The sequence below is a fragment of the Pantherophis guttatus genome, chromosome 1 (assembly GCF_059756535.1).
Source record: "Pantherophis guttatus breed Tessera chromosome 1, ASM5975653v1, whole genome shotgun sequence".
NCBI classification, from domain to species: domain Eukaryota; kingdom Metazoa; phylum Chordata; class Lepidosauria; order Squamata; family Colubridae; genus Pantherophis; species Pantherophis guttatus.
This window is the reverse complement of record NC_142063.1, coordinates 182,943,929-182,957,709: the sequence shown is the minus strand read 5'-3', so window position 1 is coordinate 182,957,709 and position 13,781 is coordinate 182,943,929. Positions and strand designations below refer to the sequence as shown.

The 13,781-nt window shown below is 43.4% G+C and overlaps 1 protein-coding gene and 1 long non-coding RNA gene across 2 annotated transcripts in view; both read right to left on the bottom strand.

Moving 5' to 3' along the window:
• LOC148116651 (arf-GAP with GTPase, ANK repeat and PH domain-containing protein 1-like) overlaps positions 1-13,781 on the bottom strand; it is a 1,231,127-nt gene that overhangs the window by 149,855 nt on the left and 1,067,491 nt on the right. Inside the window, 1 exon segment of the mRNA XM_087887143.1 lies at positions 8,411-8,501. Within this exon segment, the coding sequence (XP_087743269.1) occupies positions 8,411-8,501 (91 nt within the window).
• Positions 10,739-12,554, bottom strand: LOC148116657 (uncharacterized). The gene is made up of 2 exons (XR_015732093.1): positions 12,409-12,554; positions 10,739-10,882 (listed from the first exon to the last, which is right to left on the bottom strand). It is a non-coding gene; the product is annotated as an uncharacterized LOC148116657 (long non-coding RNA).

Below are 13,781 nucleotides of genomic sequence, written 5' to 3'. Positions count from 1 at the left end.
GAATCTTCAAAGGAATTAAGTAGGCAAAAGTTCAAGCTTCTCCTCTCCTTATATATGTCAGTGCTGGGACGCTGACACGGCTGCTTTCAGCGCCAACTTTAAACTATTGTATCTTAGCGTTGCCTCGAAGCTACCTTGCAGCTGCAATAAACCATTTGCCAACTCCAGTTTCAGCGTGCATTGTTTGGGGCTGTCAAGGTTTGCTTAGGAACGCTGAGAGAAAGTTGGTGCTCTCCCTTTTTACTCTACTACTGGCTGGTATTTGAGGCAGCATGGTGGAGGAAACAGACCTGGGAGCCCAGGTACCTGATATAGCGGAGGAGGAACAGGAGCTTACGAAGCCTGTGGTACAGAAGGACAGTAAACCGCTTGTGGTGAGGCTGAAGGAACAATAAGCACACCAGGAAAGTGATACAGCTGAAAGCCCGGAGGAGACAGGAACTGGCCTGGTGCAACCATCCTCTGGCAACTGGTAGCATAGTTCCGCTTTGACAGGGTCTGTGGGGGGGGTCAAGGCACCAGCAACACTCCCTGCAGGAGAGCATTTTCAGGGATGGAGAGAGAGGAGATGGGCAGAGGATGAAGAGGGTGGAGAATGGAGTTACTCCACAGGCCCTGGACCCACTACTATGGACGTTTTAAGGGAAAGGTTTGGAGCAGCCAGCTTTTGGGATGTGCCCTCCTGGCAACCGTGGGTGACAGGGCTGGAGCCATCCACTACATGGCAGGGACCTTCTGGGCCATCTGGGACAGATACTCAGTTTCGTTTGGCCAGCCCCAAATTACGACTTGAGCAAGCCATTGGCCAATCCAGGAAGGAGAGCCAGTCCCGACAGGGCACCGGAGCTCAGGCTTCCTCACTGGAGGAGGTGATAAGGGGCCCTGACAGGGGCACATGTAGGATTCAGGCTCATGCGTTGCAGGAAGGTGGGCAACCAGGTTCAGAAGAACAGTTTGACTCCCAGAGGGGAAATAGCAGACATATAGGACCCATGGGCCCCAAAGAGCAAGGCTCAGTTTGGGCCCCAGGTTTATAGCCACTGCAGGCAATGTGGGGACCATCACCCATACAGGCATCATTTGATGGGTGCCCGGAATGAGTGGCTCTTTTCTTAAAACAGGTTATCAGCCACCTGGATTTATATGGAAAATTTTACCCATCTCTATGGGCTATCGTGGTGGCTATCACAGCCGTGCTGACAGGGGAGGTGGCGGACTGGGTGGCCGATCTCCATTGTGAACATGCATGAGAACTTGCAAACATTGGTCTGCTCCTGGAGGCACTGAGAAGTCAATTTGAGGATGAGTCTTGGGCACAACTGGTGGAAGGAGAATTGGTGGCCCTGAAACAAAGGGGCCGACCAGCTAAGGACTACATGAAGGAGTTTCAGAAGATTGCAGGAAAATTAAGAGCATGGCCTGAACGTTTACTGGTGCACCAGTTCCATGGGGGCTTGGACTGTGAGTTGAGACAGGCATGCATTTATAGAGGCTTGCTGCTGCATCTAGCCAATTGGTTTTGGGCAGCCATAGACTTAGATGTTGGCTTGAGGGAGTTTCAACTCTGAGGGGACACTCTGCCAAGACAGACAGTGGACAGGATTCCACAGATTCCTTAGATTCCACAGATTCCTTAGGGAAACAAGGAGGGTGGACCCAACATCCAGGGCCCTGGAACCCACCCAAAGACCATCTTTCCAATTTTTTCAGTGTAATCAGATAGGCCATAGAGCAGTGGACTGTCCTCTCCCTCCACCACAACCGGCAGTGGCACGAGTCCCGGCATCTAGTGCGAAGGGTCTGAACCAAGCATGTGCAATGCTGAAGTGGTCCAGAATAGCCTCGCAGACCCTTCTGTCCGATACCAGTACACCTGCTAAGGAAGTCAGAAGCACACCGGGGCCCGGAAGTCCACCAGTGGTGGTGGGAGACAGCGATGAAGATGATATGATTGATCCAATGGTAAGTACTCCAATACGCCCCTTTGTGGTCCAGATTACTCTCCGGAATCCTTGCACCTCCATGGGGATTAAGCAGGGTGCCTTAATTGATTCTGGATGTACCAGATGTCTAATGCGTAAATCTGTGGCAATTGAGTTAGGTTTACATGTGTTGACTCTAAAAACCCCAATCAAATTTGAACAAATGGATGGTTCAAGTCGGGGGGTGGGGAATGCCTGCTACTCAAGTCATGGAGCCAGTGCAACTGGAAATAGAGGAGCACTGGGAGCATATTTGGTTTGTAGTGGTGGAGGTAATGATTGAACCTGTTATATTGGGGTTGGTTTGGTTGGACAAGTGGAAACCTACAATCTGGTAGGAAGGGGGCTATAGAAAACTCCGACTGCAGCTGGGTCCAGAACCAACAGGATGCAAGCCCATGGAATGGGTAAAGGAAGGTTGGCAATGGGGACAGCCACCCCAAGTTGAAGGAGTCCCGGAGATATATGCGGATTTGGCAGAAGTTTTTAGTGAAAAGGAGTGTGAGGCCCTACCACCATATCGGTGTACCGATTGTGCCATCAAGTTAAATCCAGGAGCCAAACTGCCAAAACCCCATATGTATTCTATGACACCAAAAGAAATAGAGGAATTACATAGTTATATAGATAAGAATTTAGTTAGGGAGTTCATTCAACTTAGCATGGCTGACATGGCTGCACCTGTTCTCTTCAGAGAGAAAAAAGATGGTGGCTTGTGCTTATGTGTCAATTTCCGTGATCTCAACGCAGTGAGCATAGAGCCTTTATATCCATTACCACTAAATAAAAGACTTACTAGCCACCTTAGCGACAGGTAAGATCTTTACGAAACTAGATTTAAGAGAGGCTTATTATTAGGTTCATATTAAACCAGGGGATGAATGGAAAACCATCTTTAATTGCCCCCTGGGTAGTTATAAGTTCCAAGTTATGCCATTCAGTTTGCAGGGCACCCTGGCCGTATTCATGCAGTTGATAAATGAGGTCCTGCATGAATATTTGTACCGGGGAGTGCTGGTATATTTGGATGGCATACTCATTTATACCAATACGATGGAAGAACATACCCAATTGGTTCACAGTGTACTGGAGAAACTGCTAGCGGCCAAACTGTTTGTTAAAATTTTTAAATGTGAATTTCATCAGACTGAATTGGATTACTTGGGTTATAGAAAATCGCAGGAAGGGTTAGGGATGGATCCCAAGAAAGTTAAAGCGGTAATGGAGTGGCAAGCCCCGGGGATGAGGAAGCAGCTGCAGGGTTTCCTTGGCTTTGCCAATTTTTATAGGCAGTTCATTCCATCATTTGCTAAAATTGCATTTGGACATAAAACCAAGGCCAGGACAGCTAATAGTGTGGATCCCTGAATGTCAGAAAGCCTTTGAGGAACCGAAAGCCTTGTTTGCCAAAGAGCCCATACTACAACACCCTGACTAGAATAAGCCCTTTGTCATACAGGCTGATGCAAGTGTAATAGGATGGCTGTAGGGGCAATCCTGTTACAGAAAAACAATCACTGTCATTTACAGCTCTGTGCATACATCTCCAGAAAACTCACTCCCACAGAGAGAGGATAGGCAATCTGGGAGAAGGAGGCTTTTGTTATACACTGGGCGCTCCTTACTTGGTGACATTTACTAGAAAGTGTGGGAAATCAGTTTGAGGTCTGGACCGTCCACAAAAATCTAATAGTATTGCAAACCCCTAGGAATTGTCACCAAAATAGGTGCACTGGGCACAATATTTTCAAAAATTTAACTTCGTTTTGAAGTTCTTGCCTACCGGGAGGAATTTTTTGGCTGACGCATTGTCACGGATGCTCCAATATAATAGTAAAAGGGATGAAGTGGTACAGGCCATGATCCCCAACAGTCAGCCAGCTTTTGGTGAAACTTTATACAAGCCATAGGAGCGACATAAAGATTAAGTTCAGCCTTCCACCCTAGTACCAATGGGTCATCTGAGAGAGCTAATGCTATGGTGGAATGCTACCTGAGATGTTATGTCTCCTATCAGCAATCAGACTGGTCTCCCCTCTTACCATTCGCCGAGGTAGCATATAACAATTCGGTACATCGCAGTACGTGGCTTACCCTTTCCAGATTGTTACGGGGAGGGAATTCCTTGCTATCCCAGAACTGGAAATATCATCCGATGAAGGAACATTACCAAGTGAATGGGCTGACTAGATACGCACACTATGGCCACGAGTCAAGGTAGCATTAGAAAAAGCAGCTAAGGAGTATAAACAGCATGCAGATAAGAAGAGGGCAGAATATAAACCTTTCCGGGTGGGGGATCAAGTATACCTATCCATGAAGTATATAAAACTGAGGATACTGAATAGAAAGTTGGGTCCTCAGTATTTAGGCCCATTTATAGTAATCAGAGTGATTAACCAGTAACAGTAGCTCTGAAGCTCCCTCCCCTACTAGGCAAGATCCACCCAGTATTTCATAGCAATCTATTAAAACCAGTGGAAGCCTTCAGAGACCCCTCAAAATACCCTGGACCACTAAAGGACAACCAGTATGAAATAAACAAAATATTAGATTCTAAAATATACAGGGGCAAAGTCAAATACCTAGTACAATGGAAGGGATATCCCTATGAGGATGCCTCCTGGGTGGCCGTGGAAAATATCAATGCTGAACGGCTGTCACGACGGTTCCATAGAAAAAAACCACAGAAGCCGAAGACTGATGTTAACATCTCCAATTTATCTCTTGCAGAGGGATTTCTGGTAAAGGGGGGGCCGCCTGTCAAGCCTGGTCTCCTGCTCGACAACACATATGGAAGGCGGAGAGGAGGCCGTGGGGACACAAACTCAAGCTACCTGGAAGCTGAAACGGAGAAGCTCTTCACAGGGGTTGCTGATGGTGGCACTGGGTGTTAGGCGGCCGGACGAGTCAAGGAAAGAATAGGCAGAGAGTGGAGGCAGTGGAGGATCACAGGCAAATGGAGGCGACGGCAGCGTTTGATGATGTCATGGGCTGACGCAGGGATAATTGGCAGCCCGTTTGAATGTCTCGATCAGCTGAGACTAGCTCAGCTGTTCATTATGTGTGTGGGACAGATGGAGCCTGCGTAGACATATAAAAAGCACTGAGAGGTGGCTGCTCTCAGCACCAACTTTAGTGCTTTTAAACTATTGTAACTTAGCATTGCCTCGAAGCTACCTTGCAGCTGCAATAAACCATTTACCAACTCTGGTTTCAGCGTGGATTGTTTGGGGCTGTCAAGGTTTGTTTAGGAACATTGAGACCCTAAACTGGACCCTGGAGTGCCAATGCGCCTTCAAGCAGCTGAAAGGGTTGTTCGCCAAAGAACTGACCCTCAAGCACCCTGACTCCAATCAGCTGTTCATGATTCAGGCAGACACCAGCGATATGGCCATCACAGCAGTCCTCCTTCAGAAAAATGCCGAAGGTATTTTATATCCCTGTGCGTACACCTTGAGGAAACTGACAGAGACCAAGCGAACGTGGGCAGTGTGGGAGAAGAAAGCTTATGCAATCCAATGGACCCTACTAACCTGGAGACACTTTCTCGAGGGGGGTCCCATGCCTTTCAAAGTATGAACTCATCACAAAAACTTAGAGGCACTAAAGACACCCCACAAACTCTCCCCAAAACAGGTCAGACGGATGCAATACTTCAAATGATTTAATTTCAAACTAAAATACATCCCAGAGGGGAAGAACCTTCTAGCCGATGCTCTATCATGGAAGCCACAATACCACAGCAAACCGAAGGAGGTAGTTCACGAGATTACCCTCTCCTCAGATAGCGTCGCAGGTGCAGGCGCTGACCCGGGGTCAGGCCACCTGAATGTGAGCCGTGGAAGGAGGAGGCATGACCCAAAAGCTGAAAGACAAATTACCGAATGACCCATGGTACAAGGACAACCCGGGAATACTAACCCTTAAGAATGGACTAGGCTGGAAGGGATCTAAATTGTACATGCCCAACAGCTTGTGGCTCCAGGTCCTTCAATAGAGTCACAACTCTAAACAAGCAGGCCACTTCAGCTACATGAAGACTCTGCACATGGCCAGGCAGCAATTCTGGTGGCCGAGGATGAAAAGAGGCATTGAGGACTATGTAAAGAGCTGTGCCACTTACACGGTGATGAAGATGAGGCTGAGGAAACCCCCCAGATTACTTCAGCAAGTGTCAGACCCGTCTCAACCCTGGGAGGAGATAGCTATGGTCATTTTGATCATCGTAGACTTGTTTTCCAAACAGGCCTACTTTGTAGCTTGCCCAGGGCTCCCGTCAGCACAGAAGCTGGCTAACCCAGTCATCAGGCATAGTTATAGGTTACACAGAGTCCCCCGTAGGATCATTTCCAATTGGGGAGTCCAATTCACAACTAAGTTCTGGAGGGAGTTCATGAGAGCCATCGGGTCCTTGCAAGGACTTAGCTCTGCATTCCATCCAAGTACTAATAGGGCTGTAGAGGGAGCTAACGCCATGGTGGAACAATACATAAGATGCTACAGTATGTCAACTATCAGCAATTGAACTGGGTAGACTTGCTGCCATGTGCAGAAGTAGTGTATGCAGTGCAATGCAGTGCACAGCAGCACTGGATTGACCCCCTTCCAAGTGACCAGTGGGATGGAATTTGTCCCTATGCCTGAACTACCTAGGGAACTCCCTTCTTCCATATCACTAACTGAGTGAATGGAGTCACTGAAGAAGGCATGGGGAAATATGAAATGGGCCCTAAGTGAGGCAGCAGAGGTGCATAAGAAACAGGCTGACAAGCATCGGTCTCCCCAACCACAGTTTAAGATGGGGAATAAGGTTTTCCTGTCCACAAAGTACCTGAAGTTAAAGCTACCCTCAAAGAAGCTTGGTCCCAAGTTCCTAGGGCCGTTTCCTATAGTGAGGGTGATAAACCCGGTGATGGTATGCCTCCAACTTCACCGGTTGTTGGGGAAGTACCTTCCCAAACCAGCAGTGAGTTCACAAATCTGACCAGTGGGTTGAGCACCCACTGGTCAGTGCTCAGAGCAAAGCCTACGGTGATCAAGGGTCAAACTCATTATGAAATAAAGATGATCTTAGACTCCAGAGTGTAAAGGGAAAAATTGGAACATTGGAAGGGGTACCCACTATCTGAAGCCACCTGGGTAAAGAGCTGGAAAGTGAGCGCAGATAGATTGGTAAAGCAGTTCCATGATAAGTTCCTCCCAAAACCAAAGGGACCTCTCAGGGGAGGGAGAGGGGGCTAGTGGCATTGACTAACCCCACGGTGCTTGATTTCTTGCAAGGGCGTTCCTTCTGTTGGGGGCGGGGGGCAGCCTGTCAAGACTGAATTTTAAGTGAGTGTGGGATTGTTTGTATCCTGGAGTATTCTAACATTAATTCAGTTTGATACAGCTTGGAGCCTGCAGCAACCACAGCATAGCTAGCCGATGAGTCACCAAGCAACCAATTCCCAGCTTGGTTGGACAACGTGACCGATTGTTTTGGAAACTTGAAAAAACTGAAACTTATATTGATGTGAAAAGCCCAGGAACTTTAGTACTGGCTTTTTGCTAGTTAGTGCCAATATGGTGTATCTAAATAAATTTGTTCTTTGAGAAAAGGAATGCCTCAGAGTTCAATTTGTGAAGGATGCATTACTTGGAACCTGTAATGTATATATATTCTTTTTTTCTAATATAATGATGGTCTGATTAGAAATTTGAATAGAAGTAGAAATAAGAATACACACCTTTATATGAAGCAATATTTAGATGGAAAGATTGAAGGTTGAAAAAGGGTATTATAAGATATGTTTAAATAACAGGAAGACTCGTATTTGAATGGCATATTGTGACTTTGAACAACTAAATAATGAAGGGCTATGCCTTATATAAACAATATTAGGATTAGCAATAATGATCTGATTAGAAGTTAGAATAGAGGTAGAAATAAGAAATAGGGGGAATATTAGCAGATTTTTTTTGGTGCTTTTTATATAATAGAATATAAGTAATAATTTGATATGCTTACATTATTGGCATTAAAATGGAATACTGAAATATTGAATAACTACTTTAAAAACATGTATATTAATACTAGGATTATATAAATTTGATTAATATAATAATTATTATGAGTATCATTATTGATGTTTATATCAAAATGAATTATATCCAGGGGCCACACTGTTCATGTATTGATAGTGATGTATATTTAAAAATAAAAAACTAATAAAATATTAAAAACAAGATTTTTAATAATCTCAAATTAAATAACACAATGAACACACACACACACACACAATGAACACATGCACACACAAAAGGAAAATGAAAAACAATAGCAAGAGGGCAGCACTGAACATGTTTCCATGTAGTTATGATGCAAAAACACCATAAACTTTAAGAAGCTCAGGATGACATTTCCTATATAAAATGGTTGTACTTACTTTGTATTTCACAATCTACACAGTGAGAATTGCCACTGATGTTTTTTATTGACTGAAGAGCCATTACCTCATTCTGACTTGTTAGTCGGGACTGTAATATGTAAAGAAATATACAAACAATAAGACCTAAAGCAATTGCAGTCACAACAGCATTGTCTGCTGGTGATAAAGAGTTCAAACAGAAGTGGAATGATCACAGCATTTGATGCCTTTAGTTAGGGGAATGGGACACCTCACCATAGCGAACTCACTGCAGCCAACTTGGCATGGCCAATTCGCCATGGCCAACTTGCTACAGCCACCTCACTATGGCCAACTTGCTGTGGGACAACTCGCCATGGACAACTCGCCGCAGGACAATTTAATAATTCAATTTAATTATTTAAAATAAATAAAAATTATTTTAATTCTTGTCATTCACATTTCATTCTGTCCTTCCTTTTGCATCCTTTCTTTAATGATTTTATTCCACCATTTCTTTGATATTAGCGTAACTCTTGTCCTGCAGCGAGTTGTCCCACAGCAAGTTGGCTGTGGCAAGTTGTCCCACAGGCAGTTGGCTGTGGCAAGTTGGCCATGGCAAGTTGGCACTGGTGAGTTGGCTGTGGCGAGTTGGCTGTGGCAAGTTGTCCCACAGACAGTTGGCTGTGATAAATTGGCCATGGCAAGTTGGCCCTGGTGAGTTTCCTGTGGCGAGTTGGCCATGGCAAATTGTCATAGATCCTTTAGTTAGCTTCTCAGAGAGTTCATCCCTTAGTATGTTTAACTATTTCAATTCAGTATCTGAGAAGAACAGCTTACAATTTTCATCAACTGAGAATTTCAGTTACTTAAGCTGAAAAGTTTAAACTTTTCTCAAAGCATTGCAGCATATAGAGAATAGGATGTTCAGAATCCAATGGAGTTATCAGAGATAAAGTAAATTCAATACTGAAGGATGATATTATTAATACATATATCGAACAGAGAACAACTAATTCTCATACAGAAATTCTGAAAAACTAAAATAATTTCTTAAAGTCCCACTTTTCTTTGCAGAAAAATCTGGAAAAAAATAATGCAGTTGCAAGCAAATATCAGAGTTGAGCCAATGGCTTGCTTAAAAAGCCCCTCTACACTGGTCTGTTAATGATCTCTACTTTGATCTGGAGATACAATTTCTATGAAGTGAGACTTGCTCTTATACTCTATATTAGGTGAATCCTAATATAGGATTCACCTAATATAGAGTATTATAGTGAAAAGAGCCTTGGTAGTACAGTGGTTTAAGGCACCCTGTTATTAAGCTGGTTATTAAGACCAGCTGCCTGCAATTACTGCAGGGTTTGAATCTCGCCAAGGCTCAAGGTTGACTCAGCCTTCCATCCTTTCTAAGGTAGGTAAATTGAGGACCCAGTTGTGGAGGCAATAAGCTGACTTTGTATAAATATACAAAAAGGATGAAGGCTATTGCTGAGCACATTGTAAGCCGCCCTGAGTCTTCGGAGAAGGGCGGCATATAAATCAAATTAAAAATAAAAATAAAAATCCTAAGACTTACTATAGGAACTCCCGGCAATGGATTTGACGAGAATCATATTATATGTTATGTAACTTGATATAATATGGTAAATCAATTTCCCCCCCCATCTGTCCCATCTCCCCTTTTTAACAAATGTTAAATTGTTGTTCAATATTCAATCTTTTTTATGACCACATCATTTAGTAGCTATTATATTTATTGTTCCTGCTAATACAATTTAACTTTTTTTGTTTAAAATCAAAAACTTTGTAAGTTGTTTTATATTACTTAATAGCAATAGCATTAGACTTATATAAGCAGTCTCCATAGTGCTGTACAGCACTCTCTGAGCAATTTACACTGTCAGAATATTTTCCCCAACAATCCAGGTCTTCATTTTACCAACACTCAGAAGGATAGAAGACTGAGTCAACCTTGAGCCTCCCAGAATCGAATTCCTGGCTGTGGGCAGATTTATCCTGCAATACTGCATTCTGACCACTGTCACCATGGCTCTTAATGTATTGAGACTTAACAAAGTTCCTCTAGTTAATGTATATTTCATATAATATAAATTCTGAAGACATATACCAAGCCTAGCTGAATTTATTCATGATTAAGTTCCACTGGGAAAAACTGCACAAATTAAGTCAAATACATACAAGTAACTATACATACTATAAGTAAAGTATTACTTTCAAAAGAATGTGATATAACTATCTTTTCATATATCTAGACCATAAAAATAAAAGAAAAAAAATGTATCAATAAAGTTCTCAGCCAATTTGATAAATATTTTGTCAGTTATCTATTGAAGTCCAAGGGCATTACCAGAAAATAGGTACAATTTTAATGAGAAGCTTTTGTTCAGAATGGATGATGATGATGACAATTCTTAAACATACTTGTGTCAAGTTTCGAAGTGTATTCAGGCTGCTTTCACTTTTACTGCTTCACAACTTGCCAACAGACTGGAGGAATAAAGGGAGGGAGAGATTGGAATGTGCATTCCAGTGTTATCGCATTCCAGACGATAACAAGAAACTGTATCATGGGAACCAAGGACGCTCCAGCAGTTGTCTGCCAGAGGCGTGGTGGTTTTTTCATAACACCTGGGTACCTAATTGAACAATGTGACCTGCACTAATGGGGGAGAGGGAGGATTCTATACTTTAATTATATTGAATTGCCTGGGAATCTAAGTTACATGACACCATCAAGAGGCAGCAGCAAATTTATCCTGAGGGCACTTTTGTTGTGACTGAGGATTTTAACCAAGCCTGTCTAAAGTCTGTTCTCCCTAAGTTTGTGCAGTATGTGCAGTGTACCACTAGAGGTAAGAACACTTTAAACCATATGTATTCAAACTTAAGACAGGCAGATAGAGCAATCCCCCTATCCCATCAGGGTATGTCTGACCATCTCTCTCTGCTATTGTGCCCAAAGTATATCCCCCTTAGAAAAAAGATACGGCCAGTCAGAAAAATTGTCAAAATCTGGCCAGAGGGAGCACTCTGCCAGTTGTAGGACTGCTTTGAGACTACCAAGTGGAGTATATTTGAACATTTGGAGCTGCAAGAATTCACTGACACTGTATTTTCATACATTAAAACATGCACAGATAATTTAACAGTGAATAAGCACATCAGAGTTTACTGGATGTCAGCAGAGGTACAATTACTTCTGAGACCCCGAAACTCCACCTTCAAGGCAGGAAACAAAGACAAATACAACAGGCAAAGGGCAAACTTGAGGAGAGGCATTAAGGTGGCTAAACAGAAATACAAACGAAAGGTAGAGAAGCATCTGGCAGATAATAACTCAAGACAGGTGTGGGAGGGGCTACAACATCTAACCAACTATAAGGGCAAAATGATGAAAATAGCCAATGTTGATGCCCTGCTGGTGGAGAAACTGAATAGCTTCTTCACCTGCTTTGAGGTTAAAAGACCTGTCTCTGTGGCTCTAGCCCAAAGGCCCTCTAACCTCCAGCCACTCATTCTGCATGAACATCAAGTGAGAGCCATGCTGAAGCCCGTAAATCCCAACAAAGTTGCAGGTCCAGACGGGGTGCTGGGGAAAGTGGCAAAAACCTGCACTGACCAATTAACAGGGGTCCTGACAAGGATTTTTAACATCTCCTTGCAACTGGCTAGAGTCTCATCATGCTTGAAACAGCCACAATTATCTCAGTTCTGAAGAAAGCAGCCATAAACAGCCTGAATGACTATAGACCCATTGCACTGATGTCTATAGTGATGAAGTGCTTTGAGAGACTGGTCCTACAACACCTCTGGTCCTGTCTTCCACCAAATTTCGATCAACACCAGTTTGCTTATAGAAGCAACAGGTCAACAGGTGATGCCATCACCACTGCTCTACATATTGCACTGAGCCACCTTGAGAAATCTGGGAATTATGTCAGAATGCTTTTTATAGCTATAGCTCGGCCTTTAACACCATTTTACCAGGCATTCTCAATGAAAAGCTGACTGACCTGAATTTCCCTCCCCTCACTTGTGACTAGATCAAAGGCTTCCTGACTGATCATACACGAACAGTAAGGGCTGGGTCTTTTACATCTTTCACCCTGAAGCTCAGCACAGGCTCCCCTCAGGGCTGTGTGCTCAGCCCCTACCTGTACTCACTGTATACACATGACTGCATATCCTCTGATCCACCCTACATCATAATAAAGTTTGCAGATGACTCAACAGTACAGGGTCTTATAACTGGAGCATACAGGGAAGAAGTCCAGAAGCTATCCACATGGTATTCAAAAAACAACCTACATCTAAACACTAGAAAGACAAAGGAGATGGTGCTGGATTTCCAGAAGCAAAGAGAGGAACCTGCCCCACTGTATACGGGGTGGGGGGGGAAGGGTTTCCTCTTTTAAATTCTTGGGAGTGCTCATTAGTTAAGATCTCACCTGGAAAAACAACACATCCCTGGTGGTTAGTAAGGCTCAACAGAAACTTCATTTCTTTAGAGTCCTGCGGAAAAATCAGGTGGAACAACAGCTGATGACTTCTTTCTATCGGTCCATGATAGAAAGTGTCCTTACATACTATATAACAGTATGGTACACTGGTTTAACAGCTGTGGACAGGAAGGCGCTAGAGAGAGTGATTAATTTGGCAAAAGAAACCATTGGTTGCCCCCTAACACCACTGGATGACATTGCCAGGTCTTGCTGTTTCAGTAGAGTAAGCAATACTTAGGATGATTCACACCTGGGCCAGTGTCTCGTTTCACTTTTACCATCGGGTAGAAGGCACAGAAGTATAGCCAGATGGACAAACAGGTTTAAAAATAAGTCTACCTATGGACTGTCAGACTCCTAAATACAATATATCACCACAAACATATTAATATGATGAATTTCACTGGTGCCAGTGTAGTGTGTAATATGTATATACCATGATCATACACCAGAGTGATATACATGTTGCACAGAATATGACATACATATGGAAACATATGACTAGGTTTTTTTCCTAACTACTTGTATAAGGATTATTCTTTATATTATTCATGTTGTCTTGTATTGTTGTATGGACTGCACCAGTAGATGCTAAACCAATTTCATTGTATACATGATGTACAATAACAATAAAGGCTTTGAACTTGAACTTTGAACTCTGAATTAACCAGAGCTGGTTTTGCTTTCATTCTATGACAAAATGATGTACTCAATAAAGTTTTGCATAAAGAGATTAGGGCATCTCAACAGTGCTTGCTTGGTTGGGTTCGTCAATTGAAACCTTGACATTAAACCAGCTCTGTCAAGATCCTAAACTAACATAGGGATCCTGGGCCCTGCAGCCTGTCCGGCTACCTCCAGAAGAGTTGTGAAGACCCAGGAGA